This window comes from Saccopteryx leptura, chromosome 4 (genome assembly GCF_036850995.1).
Source record: "Saccopteryx leptura isolate mSacLep1 chromosome 4, mSacLep1_pri_phased_curated, whole genome shotgun sequence".
Lineage (NCBI taxonomy): Eukaryota > Metazoa > Chordata > Mammalia > Chiroptera > Emballonuridae > Saccopteryx > Saccopteryx leptura.
Genome location: NC_089506.1, coordinates 28,645,164 through 28,660,523, shown reverse-complemented (window position 1 = coordinate 28,660,523; position 15,360 = coordinate 28,645,164). Strand labels below are relative to the sequence as shown.

The following is a 15,360-nucleotide window of genomic DNA, read 5'->3' as shown; positions in this document are numbered from 1 at the left end:
TGGCAGGTGATTTGTTAGGTTGATCCGACAAGGGCCGCCTGGTGCCAGAAAGTCTTCAGCTGGACAAAGCTGTAAGTCCCTCGAGAGTGACCAGATGCACTGCAGGGCCAGTGCGCACCTGCCTGGTGCCCTCCCAGCCACTCTGACTTCCCTTCCAGTCTCCTAATCAGAGTCCTTATCCAGCGACCCCTCAGGGTGAGGGGTGGTTCAAAGGGGTAGGAAAATAAAATTAAAACATAAATAAGAACTGTAGCTGACAGTTAAGAGGAAGTGAGTTACAAGCAGGCTGGCTGGTACCAGTCAGGATCAAGAGACCTGAGATCTTCAAAGCTGAATGTGAACAGCATCTCGCTCAGCTTAGATACTCAAAGTCATAAAATGTCCATTAAGAATGTGGCTCTACTATAGAATCCAGTCACATCGCATGCCCAGGACCAGCTTTACAGATCGTCTTTGAGATGGTCCAACGGTATTAACGGCACTGTTTGCCTTTTTGGTATCTTCCCCTTCTCTCATCAGTTATTACCAGGATTAAATCCCCCAGTGCCTCACAAACACTCCCTCCCAATGTACACAGGCACCTTCCCCGCCCTGCTCTCTGCTCCCGGAGCGCCTCACATCCAGGAACATTTCACAGTGTTTTCCATAAGGTGTCAGTGAGAGATAACAACTTATTCTGATATTTCTGTATTTACTATTTCCATTTCAGAAGACCACCACTCAGGACCAGAATGAAGACGACACAAGGAAGACATCTGGACAAAAGACTGAGGGCCCTACCAGTGAGCATCTCCTGTAAGTCTTCACATTGGTGCCTTACTCGCTCACCCCCGTGTCAGCCCTGGCATCACCATGGGAAAGAGAGGCGCCTGACCTAAAGTCCCGGGGGTAGCAAAGTTGGCATAGGAAGATCTTTCCGGCAGTCTTCAAGTCCATGTCCCCTCCCACGGGAGACTGTCTCTGAATGAGACTGAGTCAGCTGCTGGTCTCCCTCCCTCTCCTGAACAAAAGAGCAGAGAAGGCAGGTGCTATTCCTGCGCCCTGACACCCAGATACAACAGGCCTTGCCAGATGACGTCACCCACAGGGCCAGAGTCCCGTGTCATGCCCCGTCAAGCACTTAATGCTCTCTAGGCTCCATTCTGCTGCCTCAGTTTTTGGACTTTGGATTTTAGAAAGAACCCTGGGACACCAACTATGGATCATACAGATTTCTCCCTTGAGTTTTGTCTCTGAGACAGAACTTACTCAGTTCGGTGAGGATGGGGATTTTCCGGTATTTTGAGAGCCCAGAACATCCATTGAAGTACGGGGAAATCCCCTCTGTAGGCACAGACAACAATAGAGAACAGAAGACATTGAGACATGCACACAAAGTGGCTAGCACAACTTAACGGGATGGAGGATTACACCTTGTAACTTGATGCTTTATCTCTACTGTAAAGTTCCTCTCATGCCCAAATCCTTTTCTATACTTAAAAAACAAAATATTGGGGCATCCTTGGCCTCTCATTTTGAGACACAGTGTGTGTGTGACTGTGTGTTTTCTAAGTGGCATTTCTAATGAATTACAAAATAAAGCTCTCCTAGTACTTGCTTATCGACAGCATAGTGAAATACGATTGTTCTCCACAGCGTGGTAGTGCAGGGTAATGGTGCAGGCAGGCAGTGCCTCTAACCACATCCATTTGCTTGTAGAAGTCTTAGGAAACTATGAATAAACAGGCGATGTTTCTCCGTGTGTGCACTTGGTAATACTGCAGCCGATTCCTGGCTGCGGGCGCTCTCTGAGATCTACAGATCGAGACGCTACCGACACCTTTCTTCTTCAGCGGAACTGGCCGCCTCCTCTGTCTGGTGGATCAAGCCCAGAACGCCTTGGGAGCTCCTTAAAGACAGGGGGAGTCCATCACTGGCACCTTCGCCCTTTGCGTTCAGTTAACAGACGGATTTCCCTCCGGCATCGGGAGGCGAGCCTGGACTCCGAAGGGGGGCCGATGCACAGCACTGGCCGAAACAGTTTCATCAGGTGGGAAACTGCGAAGAGTTTCAAAAACAAGCGCAGCACCACAGTTTTGGTCCCCAAGTTAAACTAAAAATATGTAAAGAAGGACAAGGAAAGCTGGGGTTTGGTTGAAAAATCAAACACACACACAATGACCTCGTTAGAAGTTATGCTTTAAAAAACTGTTGGTTATCTTTTATAACTTTTCTAAAAATGCTATGTAACAGGGCAAAAATACTGCGGAAGTTAGAATTCTGCTTTTAATTAAAATTCCATGCTGCCTTGAAAGGGTAAAATATTTGGAGGGCCCTCTGTTTACCAATCCAAGTAGCTGGTAAGGAGGGAAGATGAGGCGTGGGATGCATGGAGTGAGAGGCAGGTAAGGCAGCCTGGGAGACAGACAAAGGAGGGGTGGTGGGACTCTGGCCCTTGAGATGGGGATGGGGCGGGTGGGGGGGAGAAAGCCCAGAGGGAGTTTTCTGTCCGAGACAATGCCATGCACTACACTATTTACCACCTCTTTCATCTCCCCAAGAAACAGTCAGTGCGACAGCCACTTCTTGTTAATGCAGAGTAGACAGGAATAGACTGCTGACAGCCCCCGAGATTCTGATTCATGCTTCAAGGAGGATTCAGGGTAAAAACTGACACTCTACAGAAAGAGCCCAACACATGTGGTTTCTGGCCAGAGCTGGCAGTGCCCTCAGGAATCTGGGTGAGGAAACGGAGGCCGGGCGGCTAACTTTGCTCACACAGCGGTTTAAGAGGAAAGCTGGGCTCTGAGGGCATCGTGCTAAGTGAAATAAGTCAGATGGAAAAGGACAAGAATCCTATAATTCCACTCCCATGTAGACTGGAAAACAGAAAAATGCAAGCACAACAACAAATAGAAAGAACTGGACAAACAAAACTAGAACAGATTCACAGATACACGCAACTGGTTGGTGGTCATCAGAGGGGAGGGGTTGGGGGAGGGCAAAGTGGGTGAAGGTGGTCAAATAAATGGTGAGAAGCAGAGACAGACTTGGTGCGACCACGCTTTAATGCATACAGATATAGAATTATGTTATGAACCAGTTACCTCAATAAACTAAAAAAGAGGGGGGTTCAGATATTCTAATTCACTGGTGAATCTTAGTTGTGATAAATCTGAAAACTTTAAACTTATTATTTTTTAAAAAAACAAAATCAAAACCTCTGGGATTCCGTGATGCAGGCAAGTCCCAGGAACTGAGATTCCGCTTTATTTTCAGAACTGCAGAAGAAGCTTTATCGGCTGTGTGTCCCTTTCCTTCCTTCTTTCCTTTCTTCCTTCTGCAAACTTTAAAAGCGTATCTACTTCGTGCTAGGACTCTGGAAACCTCTGCCTCCACTTACATGACACATGTTGCAAATAAAAAATACTTTCAGATGGTGATGAGTACTGTGAAAAAAATAAACCTTAGGGGATAGTGATTGAGTTGGAGAGAGGACTTTAGACAGGGTTTGGAGAGAGGCTTCTCTAACTTGGAACGGAGCCCGAGGGGTGAGACGCTGCCATGCAGGCAGAGGGAATGCAATCAGGCACCTCTGGCAGGACAGAGCTGGTATAAACAGGATCAAGTGGGAGAAAACTCCCTACTGGCCCGCAAGACCCTGGGAGGCTTCCGTATAATCGTCATGGGCCGTCACTACAGGGTTTAAAGCAGGGGACTGACGTGATCTGAAAAACATTTATATTTGTGAAGACTCCTTTGACTGCTGTGTGCCGTAGAAACTGCAGTGAGATAAGAGCTACACCACAGTCCCACGAGTCTGTGAATCGGTCTAGTTAGGGCGCCTGGGAAGAAACCAACTCAGGGTTTATATATATACCTTGCCCAAGATGAAACAGCTTGTGAATGATGGATGGGTTTTCATACTCCACTCAGCACCACCTTCAAAGCCCATGTCCTATTTAGGGCCACTCTGGAGCCTTACTAAAATAGACAAGGCTTGGCTGACATTTTCAGTAAAATCTGGAGCTCACTTTTCCCCAAAGGGGCAATCCTCCTTCGAGTCCCCCTCTTTCTCATTCCAGGGCGCTCTAAAAAAGGCCTTGGATTATCCTGACTTTCCAAGTTAAATGTTCTCATGGGATACAGCCATGTCACACTGGTTGAAGCGACGGCTTCCGCATCTGCTTCTGACACCAGCTGAAGGACAATGGAGTTCCTGCCTTAACTCCATCTTTTCTTGCAGAGCAACGGTTAAGTTGAATATGTGTCAGATCATGGCCTGGGTACATTTTACTAATGTCAATATTTTTGTTAGCTAATTGTACACAGTATTATACCTGAAATCTCTCAGGTTGGCAGGCTATTATTATAAAAGAGTGCTTAATTGTAGATTGCTACTGTACATTTAAATTTCAGTAGCATATTAAGTTGTCAGGCTTAATTATCATTATGTGTTTAGATTATGCCACAGATTATTTAGTTCAGCACCTAGGTTTGCCAACCTGTTCTCCTTGTGATGTGACAGGGCAGTAATTAGAGCGTCACTGGGAAACCTAACGTTTTCCATGATGTCCAGGAGGCCGGGCCTCTTATTGATACTTCAGAGGTGCTTCCCTCTGCTGTCCCCACACATCCTGACATCCCTGTAGAGAGTATGAATCCCTGTACGCAATAGCGTGGGGGTCTTAGCTGGGCTTCACGTGGAAGTCTATCACAAGTGTGATGACGTAGAAAAGCCCACCGAGCCCCCAAAAGGCTCATCAGAGAGACCAGAGTGAGATTTCTGATCTCAGTACTATTCACATTTTGAGTCAAAAAGTTTTTATTTTTAATCATATAGGGCTGTCCTGTGCATTGTAAAACGCTTAGCAGTATCTCTAACCTCAACCCACTAGATGTCAAAATAGCATCCCCCCCCAAGTTGTGACAAACAAACTTTCTCCATTGTCAGATGACTGCTGGAGGCAAACCTGCCCCTGGTTGAGAACCACTGTCCTAGAGAAAGGGAAAGAAAACTTCCCATTAGCCAGTCAGAGGACGGTGCTCCCTGTGGGGGGTGTTTCCCACCTCCTGGCCGAATTTCACAGTCCTTCCCACGGTCAGCTCTGGGAGGTGGGTGTTCCCACTACTGCCTTGTATGGTGCAAGAGGATATTACTATGAAATAGGAGGAGTGGTTAAGAGAACCAAAATGATGGGGGCATATACGGTGATGAACAGACTTAACTTGGGATGGTGAACACCCAATACAGTGTATAGATAAGGTGGTGTAGAATTGGGCCCCTGAAACCTGTATAATTATGTTAACTGGTGTCACCCCAATAAATCCAATGAATAAGAGAATGAAACAGGCTTCTCCACACATTGAGGATTTCTATAGATAAATTTCAGATAGATTCCTACAATACTAGAGTAATTGGTGAGGTTTCTGAGTAATGTTGCTTTGCTATTCACACCTGCTGAAAAAAGAGAATGAAACAGGCTTCTCCACACATTGAGGATTTCTATAAATAAATTTCAGATAGATTCCTACAATACTAGAGTAATTGGTGAGGTTTCTGAGTAATGTTGCTTTGCTATTCACACCTGCTCAGAATGTGACTTTACAGATGCTATGGCAGCAAAAGAGCAGACGGGATCACTTTTGTTAGGGAGCTCAGGAGAGCCCATCTGGACTTATATTTCCCCACCACCCAAGTGGGTATGACATCCGTAAAAGAAATGGTGCCAGGCATACACAGTAATTTCTCCTCTAAACTTTCCCTTCTATCTTTGGGGAAGAAACTATTCATGCTTAATGAAAATTCAAATGCAGGGGTAGGCAAAAGTAGGTTTATACTTGTTATACAAATAAATAATACAATAATTAATAAATAATAATACAAGAATAAACTGTTTTGTGTACTTGTAACTGCAAACCTACTTCTGCCCACCCCATACTTTTACATGTTTTTATTCTCTCTTCCTCCTTTCCAGGCCTTTTCCCCCCTCTCTCTTCTGCCTCCTTCCACCAATCCAGTCAGCTGCTCCTTTAAGGGCAACCTTCGGCCTATAGCAAAATATATGACATACCATACAGAATCAATATATTTTTGTTGAATGAACTAGTAAAAGAATGAAAATCACTAGATATAAAGGAAACCAGAATTGAAATCAGGTTTATATCTTTCTAGCTTATACAGGATATAAGATTAAAAAAATACCAGGAAGGACAAGTCACCCAGATGATTAACTAGGTGGCTTACAATGTTGTCTGTTTATCCCAGGCTTTTACTGAGTGGGCATTTTCATTTGTATATTGATAATACTGCTTTTAAAGTCAATACTTCTTCTCTGCCCAATTTTGGAAACTTGCAAGCATGATGCACACAGACATCCACACCTGCATATATTCACACACACTATGCACTAACCTCACACATTACTCCAACACCATACTCACATCCACAGCACACACAGATCTTGGGCAAATCTAAGGGAGCCTAACTGCTGAGCTAAAGATCTACATGCAGGACACAACAGCCTTTTTTTTTTTTTCTTTTTGTATTTTTCTGAAGTTGGAAATGGGGAAGCAGACAGACTCCCTCATGTGCCCGACCAGGATCATCCACCCAGCATGCCCACCAGGGGGCGATGCTCTGCCCATCTGGAGCGTTGCTCTGTTGCAACCAGAGCCATTCTAGTGCCTGAAGCAGAGGCCATAGAGCCATCCTCAGCGCCCGGGCCATCTTTGCTCCAATGGAGCCTTGGCTGCAGGAGGGGAGGAGAGAGACAGAGAGGAAGGAGAGGGGGAGGGGTGGAGAAGCAGATGGGCACTTCTCCTGTGTGCCCTGGCCGGGAATCGAACCCGGGACTTCTGCACGCCAGGCTGACACTTTACCACTGAGCCAACCGGCCAGGGCACAACAGCCTTTATATGGACTTACAGATTTGCTCAGCAGAAGTATGGCTCATACTTCCTTAGTCTGGATTTTCAGTGTACTTTAACATCATGAAGTGTCTTACTTTTGGCTCTTCTTTGCATAGAACTCCGAATTCCTGGGTGCTGAGTGGAATTTGGCTGCTTAGTGAGGGTGTGTCACCTAGCTGGCTTAGTTCACCTACCAAAGATTCGACCTGATTACTTGTTTATTCTTTTGCCCCAAGAACATGATATTTTCCTACCTAGCAACACTGCCTGGGATTCAGAGAGAGTTCTTTTGGTTTCCCAGTTTGACTCATGAGCATTCCTATCCACACCCATAATCATAAAAGCCTTGCAATGCTTTCAAAGCCTGACCTCTCCAAGCTCCGTGCAAAGGGGAATAGCTGTAGTCAGCAGCTACGTGACCAGAGGACGGAGCACCCGATCTTGACACTGAGGATCAACATCCCCAAGAGAAGTGCTGGGTCCAGGGAACTCCAATCATGATTTATTTGAGTTGGAAATCTGCTTTTGATACAGAAAATTCTTCAGTAAGAGTACTTTCACATTAGGTTCAGTGGCCAGTAGTCAATATATAGAAAGAGGGTGAAATATAAAGCTTTTTCTTCTATTTGGGGGCGAGGAGGAGGGAAACCACAACTTTGTAGTGGGAATTTACGTCAAGCACATTTTGGTCACAGGAAATGTGTGGAAACTACTCAAGAGTCCAGCTCACTGGCTCATTTGCTTCCGTTCAATAAATACGTGCTAAGCATCTATTCAGTGACCATAACTCATAACTGAACTAAGCACTGAGAGGAATACAAAGGAGGCCAAGACTTGCTCCTCATCCCAGAGAGATCCCTGTTCTCACCATCACTTTGCAATCTGAAGCTGAATTATGACGTTTTTAGTCTACAGAAGCTGGAACGTACCTTAGATAATCTTCTAAAATTCATATATTGAAAACACCTATAAAACTAAGAATAATAACTTGAACATCTATAAGTTCCAATGAGAATTTCATTCATAATAATTATACCTTCTATTAATAAAAATAATATGCAAATTGCTATCTGCAGTGATATTTGACTAGTAACAACATGAGCACTGGCAACTCTGTGATTTTACTTAAAATGGCAAAGGTATTACATGTATTCCATTTAGAAAATGGATACCACTTTTCAGTTGACTTAGAGTTCCCAAGGACTAAACTGTCCACTCCTCCTCCCCATGAATAAAGTATATTCTTCAGAGAAAAATTAATTCTCTCTCCTTATCCCATTCTCCCTAGCCTCTTCCCGTCAGGGTGCCATTCTTACCCGGCTGTGAGAGTGTCCGGGCTGAGCAGCTCATCTGCAGTGATCCTATGTTGAGGGTGGCCATGATGGTCTCTGTGTCTACTAAAGTCTGGCTGCTTGATGACGTCGATGGGGAGGATAAGACAGCGCACATGGCACATTCCTCGATGTTGACTGCCTGGAGGTCTGCAGCATAGAGTGCAGATCCCTAACGGGAGAAAACCGAGCAGAAAGACTTCTCAATAGATTGATTTTGTATCATGGTTCATGGTGGTCTATCTTTGTGGGTGATAATGATTTCTGAGCCAAAGCCTCTCCAGCCACCACTGAATTGGTCTTAAGACTTTGTGAGGCCCTGGCCGGTTGGCTCAGCGGTAGAGCATTGGCCTGGCGTGTGGGGGACCCGGGTTTGATTCCAGGCCAGGGCACATAGGAGAGGTGCCCAATTGCTTCTCCACCCCCACCCCTTCCTTCTTCTCTGTCTCTCTCTTCCCCTCCCGCAGCCAAGGCTCCATTAGAGCAAAGATGGCCCGGGCGCTGGGGATGGCTCCTTGGCCTCTACCTCAGGCGCTAGAGTGGCTCTGGTCGCAGCAGAGCGACGCCCCGGAGGGGCAGAGCATCACCCCCCGGTGGGCAGAGCATCGCCCCGGTGGGCGTGCCGGGTGGATCCCAGTCGGGCGCATGCGGGAGTCTGTCTGTCTCTCCCCATTTACAGCTTCAGAAAAATACAAAAAAAAAAAAAAAAAAAAGACTTTGTGAAATAGCCAATATCTGACACAGCCTTATCAATCATTAGTATCTTAGTGTGACTACATTTCACAGACCCTTTCCTGAAAGCAAGTCTGGAGGAGACTAAAGAAAGTAGAGAGTGAGGAGTCTGAATCCATTTAAATGACTCAAGTGGGAGAAGAGAAGTGAGGGAGGGAGACAGTGGTGAGGGGGGGGAAATCAGAGAAAGGAGAAGTCATGTATCTAAAGGCAAATTTTGTGTCCTCACTATTTCACTTGCAGCTGACTCCTCCACTGTGCTCTCTGGGTCAGCTGCAAAGTGACGGCTGTTCCTTTCCTTTGGTGGAAAAATAGGGGCAGCTACTGCTCTGACTGCTGTTACCTTTAACTCGAATATTGGTAATTGGAAATATCTAACATTAGCTGGATCAGAAGAATTCAGGTCTTTTTTTTCTTCCTTTATTTTTAAACTAAACTAAGGGAGTGGTGATGAGAAATTTATGGTGGCTTCTTTTAAAGAAGCAAATGAAATTTTTGAGAGAACAATTTTTGAGGTTTAAAAAATACTATTTCTTACATATAGCCAGCATTCTTTTATTAAAAAATCAAATGCTTTGGTGCATTTCACAGTACACATATTTTTTTTTTAAATTCAGAGAAATGGTAGTATATAATGGGATACAGACTTATGAGGGTTCAGAGCAAATACAGTTACAACCATAATGCCACATATGCATAATGGACCCATTTCTCAGAAATGTGAACCTAATTCCTCCAGAAAAGATGAGGAAATTAGAGCATAAGGACAGGGTAGTCTCAGTTTAGGGTTAACCATTATGTCAGAATCAGATTCAGAAATGCAGAGAGAGTCTTATTTCTATAAAGACCATAAAACATGGTTATCATCGTTAACCATGGTAACTCCTGAGCATAATGTCTGGATTTAAATCCCAATCTTAAAATCTAGCTCATAGAGGTATTTTGAGGGTTGAATGAGTTAATATATATATAAAATGCATAAAATAGTTTCTGGTACTACTATATAACGGCAAACTGTTAGTAGTAATGCTAGTATTGTTTGTGTTATTATCATTATATATAAATATTCACTATCCCTTATGTAATACTCACAGGCAAAATGTATACTTGGGGGAAATTCCGGAGAAATCGCCATTCTCTCTGCAGGTAATCCAGAGACCCGACGAACACGATATCCTTCAGCTCCTTCCGGGAATAGTTGCTGGCTCTCAGGGGCATTACAAAGTTCCGAAGTCCTATCAGTGCCGAGTGGGCGTCTCCGAAGACGCATGCTACAATGTGGTTCTGAAACTCATGTTTTGACTTGTCCATTCGTTTCTAAGGTTAAACATGCCAGAATCTGGTCATTTTTAAAAACAAGAATGAGTCCCTCAAAAAAGGCTCCTCTCCCTCATCCCAACTTTTCTAGGTCCATCACAGCAGTACATTCATAAGGATAACAGCATTTTGCAAGCTGCTCATAAAAAATAGAATTTATTCACAGTAAGGCAATTATACTTTTGATCTTTTTGTGGAGTTCCTTCTTATTTTACTTTTTTTTAGTTTTCTATTATTCTGGGGCGCATCAATGAAAACTTAGATCAACATCATTATTTCTCAATTCACTATAAAAATCACTGAACCAAATAGGAAATTTTTTTTTTCTTTTTTGGTGACAGAGACAGAGAGATATAGAGAGGGACAGATAGGGACAGATAGACAGGAGGGGAGAGAGATGAGAAACATCAATTCTTCGTTATGGCACCTTAGTTGTTCATTGATTGCTTTCTCATATGTGCCTTGACTGGGGGGCTACAGCAGATCCAGTGACCCCTTGCTCAAGCCAGTGACCTTGGGCTCAAGCTGCTGAGCCTTGCTTGAACCAGATGAGCCTGCCCTCAAGCCGGTGACCTCGGGGTTTTGAACCTGGGTCTTCTGCAGCCAAGTCTGACACTCTATCCACTGCACCACTGCCTGGTCAGGCAGGAAATATTTCTTAATTTTATTATATGTATTTAGCCTTATATGTGTTATTGTAAGAGTCAATGACAAACTGAAATATTCCAAATTCCATTGCTAAACTTATGGCTTCTAGTGAGCCCTCAGAAGTGCATCAAGTTGCACAAGATGTTGCAGTTTTCAGTGGATTTGCATACATATAAAAACACATATTTGTTTGAGCCATATATAATTACCTTTCTATGGGTAAAAAAATGGTTGAATATTGGCAATTTGACATGGTTCTGCCCAATATTTATATTTAATAATTATTCTTCTTAATTTATAATAATGCATAATTGCTAACATGATGAGTTTCAGCAACCCGAATAGTCTAGTTGATATGACAGATCTGACAATTTTGTGCTTCCAATCAAGTGATTGATCACACTTTTACAAAAATTGAGCTGATTCAATAGATTCTGTCCAGAGAACAGAAAAATTCTTCATGGAAACTGGACAAAAGAAATTAAAAGGCTCTAAAAATTTCATGTGGGCCTGACCTGTGGTGGCGCAGTGGATAAAGTGTCGACCTGGAAATGCTGAGGTCGCCAGTTCGAAACCCTGGGCTTGCCTGGTCAAGGCACATATGGGAATTGATGCTTCCAGCTCCTCCCCACCTTCTCTCTCTGTCTCTCTCTCCTCTCTCTTCCTCTCTATCTCCCTCTCTCCCTTTCTCTCTCCTTTCTAAAATGAATAAAAAAATAAATAAAAAAATATGTTTTTAAAAAAAAATAAAATAAAATAAAAATTTCATTTGATCCCAAACATTGAATATGTCTCATACTATTATTGGCTTTGCCAATTATTCACATATCCCTTACAGCTCTAATTTGATGAATATTTAGATCAGGTTTTCCCCACATTCTCAGAGACTTTAAAAAACAATAAATGTAACTTTTTTTTACAAAAAGAAATAGTATTACTGAAGGAAATTTATTTCAAGCCTTTGTATGATTTTTTTCAGGAAATGAGTCACTCTCTCCTCTCCTAGAGCTGGGATGGACTTGAGCAAGTCCTGGACCTGGCTTTGTATTCTGGTTTTGCCATTAGTTACATGAGTATGAACAAAGTCGTTAATCTTTCTGACTTTAAGTTTAAATGGTTTAAAAATAAATAGAAGTTAATTCTGTTGAGGAAACTAAATAATATATTGAAAGTACAGTGTTCGACTCATTAACTGTTGTTCAATAACGATTAATCAAACCTGAATCTTACAGAATTCCTAGACTTTGGGAGGAGGACTCTTGGTAGCTGGTAGACAGCAAGTTAAATATATTTAAAAGCACATCATGTATGAGTTGTTTTACATTTCCGAGCACGTGAAGACCAGAATATTTCAAATAGGTATACCGTTCTTTCTCATGTCAGTCCTTAGTGGGTTAAACAACAAGCTCCCACGAAACAGGGGCTGATGAAATCTAACAGGATAAATAGTTACCATCTGACATCTCAACAATTAGAGTCTGTCAAATTAGCATATACTGGGAAATACTCTCTTTCCAAAGGGAATCACCCTGTGAAGGGAAATAAAACTACTTCTCTGGAGAGCCTTCCTAGAGAGTGATATGAATCTTAACCAAATCTATTAAATAATCATCTCTAGCTAATCCAATTAGTTTTAACTTGAATAATGAAGCCTCTAACAGTATTTAATGCAACATGCCTGAAGTCCAACAATTGCTCTTCTGAGTAACACTGAACAATTAGAAACAAGATACATGGCAGAGTGCATTAATGGGCACAGCTAGAGAGGCAATTTCTCCAAGAAACTATGGCACAAAACTGTCTCCCAGCTGAGAAAGATGGTGGCTTTGGGGAGAAAGGAAGGATGAACTATGTGTTCAAAATAACTTAAAGTGATCACTTCCACTTGACCCTTCTGTAAACTGAACCTAGTTCAAAGCCTCCCTGAATTCTGTAATCTGGTCGTTTTTCCTCTAGGGTCACAAGTTTCAAAACCTTTAGAATTTTTTAAACTAGAAGCCCTTTTACACTTATCAAAAGACTCAGTTGGTGTTCTGACCTATATTCCACATCAAATGTCATGAAGGAGTAACTATCATAGAAACCTGTCTGCACGCTTAATAAATGTGGTCTAATAAAACATCTATTTCCACTGGGTCTGCAAACAGCTTCTCGACCTTTCTAAAGATTTCCCTCCCACTGCAAACATGTTTGGCTGCCTGATCAACGGATGCTTATTTTGCTGAGTTTAGAATAAGACATAATTGCTAAAATGGTGAGTTTTAGCAACTCTAAAATCTTCTAGTTGATATGACAGCTCTGACAATTATGTGCTCTTGATCAAATGATTGATCATGCTTTTACAGAAATTGAAATATATTCTCTCAGGATACTAGCACAAGAGTTATTATGTGTGTGTTTTGTGTGTGTGTGTGTATGTGTGTGTGTGTGTGTGTGTAACAAAAAGTGAACTAAACTACTTTTGAAAAGCAAGAAAAAAATTATTGTCAACTAGTCATAGCTGAAAAACTTATATAGGGTCCATACAACTACTGCTAGCAAGATGAACCTCTTAAAATTATACTTGAGTTTCTAACTGTGGAAAATGAAGAGATGGGGATCCAGAAATAAGATATCAGAGCCTGAATTAGGGTACAAGGTGTTTTACATTACATTTTAGCGAGCTTGAGTTACTTTGAAAGGACAGGGACAGGGACAGGATTCTAATATCTATAAGAATTCCCCTAAGTTGTGGGGGCAGGCAACTAGATAGAAGATGCATTCTTGACTAATGTGTTAAGTATAAATATAGCTAGCTTTTAAAAAAACTAGTATAGAAAATTCAAACTTTAAAACCAATAGGTTAGGAAAATGTTTAATATTTTAGAAAGACTTCAGAGTTCTTGTAAATTGTATGTTTCCCTGGTGTATTTAAATTAATTAGCTTTACTAGCAAGACAGCAACATTTCTAGAGAACATTATTCTGAATAACTGACTCAGCTAAACTGTTAAAAGGAGAAAAAAAAGTAGTTGACGAATCTGATCTAACTGTTCTAAATCCCAGCATTTTATCCACAGAGTCTGTCAAATGCCGCATCTGTTACTCTGCAAGCCATTCATCTGGTTGGTGGGGTGTGTTTTTCCTCCACAATTCAGAGTTTACAAAGAGATATAGCAGGTACTTATCACTAGTGGAAGTGCTTCATTTTACCCTAAAAGAGCTTTATTTTATTTGAGATTTGGTGCAAGATCACTTACCAGAATCACTTGGTCCAAAGGGGTTGCTTTGCACCAGTGAAACGTGCCGCTGCTATCAAGACAGTCATGAACTTCATGGAGATAATTCCTGAACAGGAAGAATGGAGAGTTAGCCTGAGAACATCTGTGGCTCTGGTATAACAAAGCCAAGATGTAGAATCCATTAGAGCCTCGTGTCCAAAATGAAGAATAACACTAGAAGAATAACCTTAGGTCTCTGAGACTCCAGAACAAGGATTCATGTCTAAAGGACACCAGGAGATGAATGTATAGACTATGTCATAGCTGAAGACACGCTTAAAACACTTTGGGCAAAAGCCACAAGAATTGTGTGTGTGTGTGTGTGTTATGTGTGTGTGTGTGTGTACATGCATCTGTGTGTGTTTAACAGACCCATCAGTCCTTTTACCTTAGACTATATGTGCATCAAAGATAATTATTTCTACTCTTAATTTTGCTACTATCCTGATGATACTATTCCTTGCAGGAAGTCATAAGAGGTGTTTTGGGTACCTGAATACAAAATTTTAAAGGCTGTGAGATAAGTCATGGGCAGCATCTTTCTCCATGCCTGTTTTCCTCCCCTCTTCTTTTGATGTTTTTCCTATAGGTCTCCGTTGAAACATACTTACTGATTAAATGCATTTTGCATTATTAATGACTTCCACCACTGACCTGTATTTGACTAGATTCTACTCTAATCTTGATCTAAATTTTGGCAAAGCCCTCCGCATGATCACTCCACACTGCAGTTGGGCACAATGTTTATCATATAATGTATTCAATCACCAAAAAATGTTAGATGATCTTGAAAAATCTCACTTACCTCCTAATGAATGTATATGTGTTTAATAGGGAATAAAGGAAACTCTTTTAAAGTCACAGAAAATTTAGGGTTCAAAAGGATGTATTTGAGTCAAGACAATCTAAGTGTAGTTTGCAGAAACAACATCAAAATCCCAGGGGCTTCACACACACAGGTTGTTTTTCACTCACAGTGTGTACTCATTCAGGTGAACTTGTCTCTGCTCCACACAGCCACTCAGAGTCTTAGGAGGACGGGGACCTTACCATCTTCAGGCTACATATGTGGAACTTAGATCATCCTCAGTCATTAAGGCAAGGGAAGAGAAAGAAACGGGAGGATCAAGCCCAGGCTTTTGTACCTTGGCCCAAAGTGGTACATATCATTGCTGCTCACAT

The 15,360-nt window shown here is 42.2% G+C and overlaps 1 protein-coding gene across 1 annotated transcript in view; it reads right to left on the bottom strand.

Annotated features, from left to right (window-relative positions):
• The window catches only part of KCNU1 (potassium calcium-activated channel subfamily U member 1), a 136,367-nt gene that overhangs the window by 24,442 nt on the left and 96,565 nt on the right, over nucleotides 1-15,360 (bottom strand). Inside the window, exons 21-25 of the mRNA XM_066383593.1 lie at nucleotides 14,158-14,245; nucleotides 10,047-10,271; nucleotides 8,235-8,394; nucleotides 3,512-3,538; nucleotides 1,249-1,323 (exon numbers count right to left, since the gene is read on the bottom strand). Coding sequence (XP_066239690.1) covers nucleotides 1,249-1,323; nucleotides 3,512-3,538; nucleotides 8,235-8,394; nucleotides 10,047-10,271; nucleotides 14,158-14,245 — 575 coding nt within the window. The remainder of the gene's footprint in view (nucleotides 1-1,248; nucleotides 1,324-3,511; nucleotides 3,539-8,234; nucleotides 8,395-10,046; nucleotides 10,272-14,157; nucleotides 14,246-15,360) is intronic.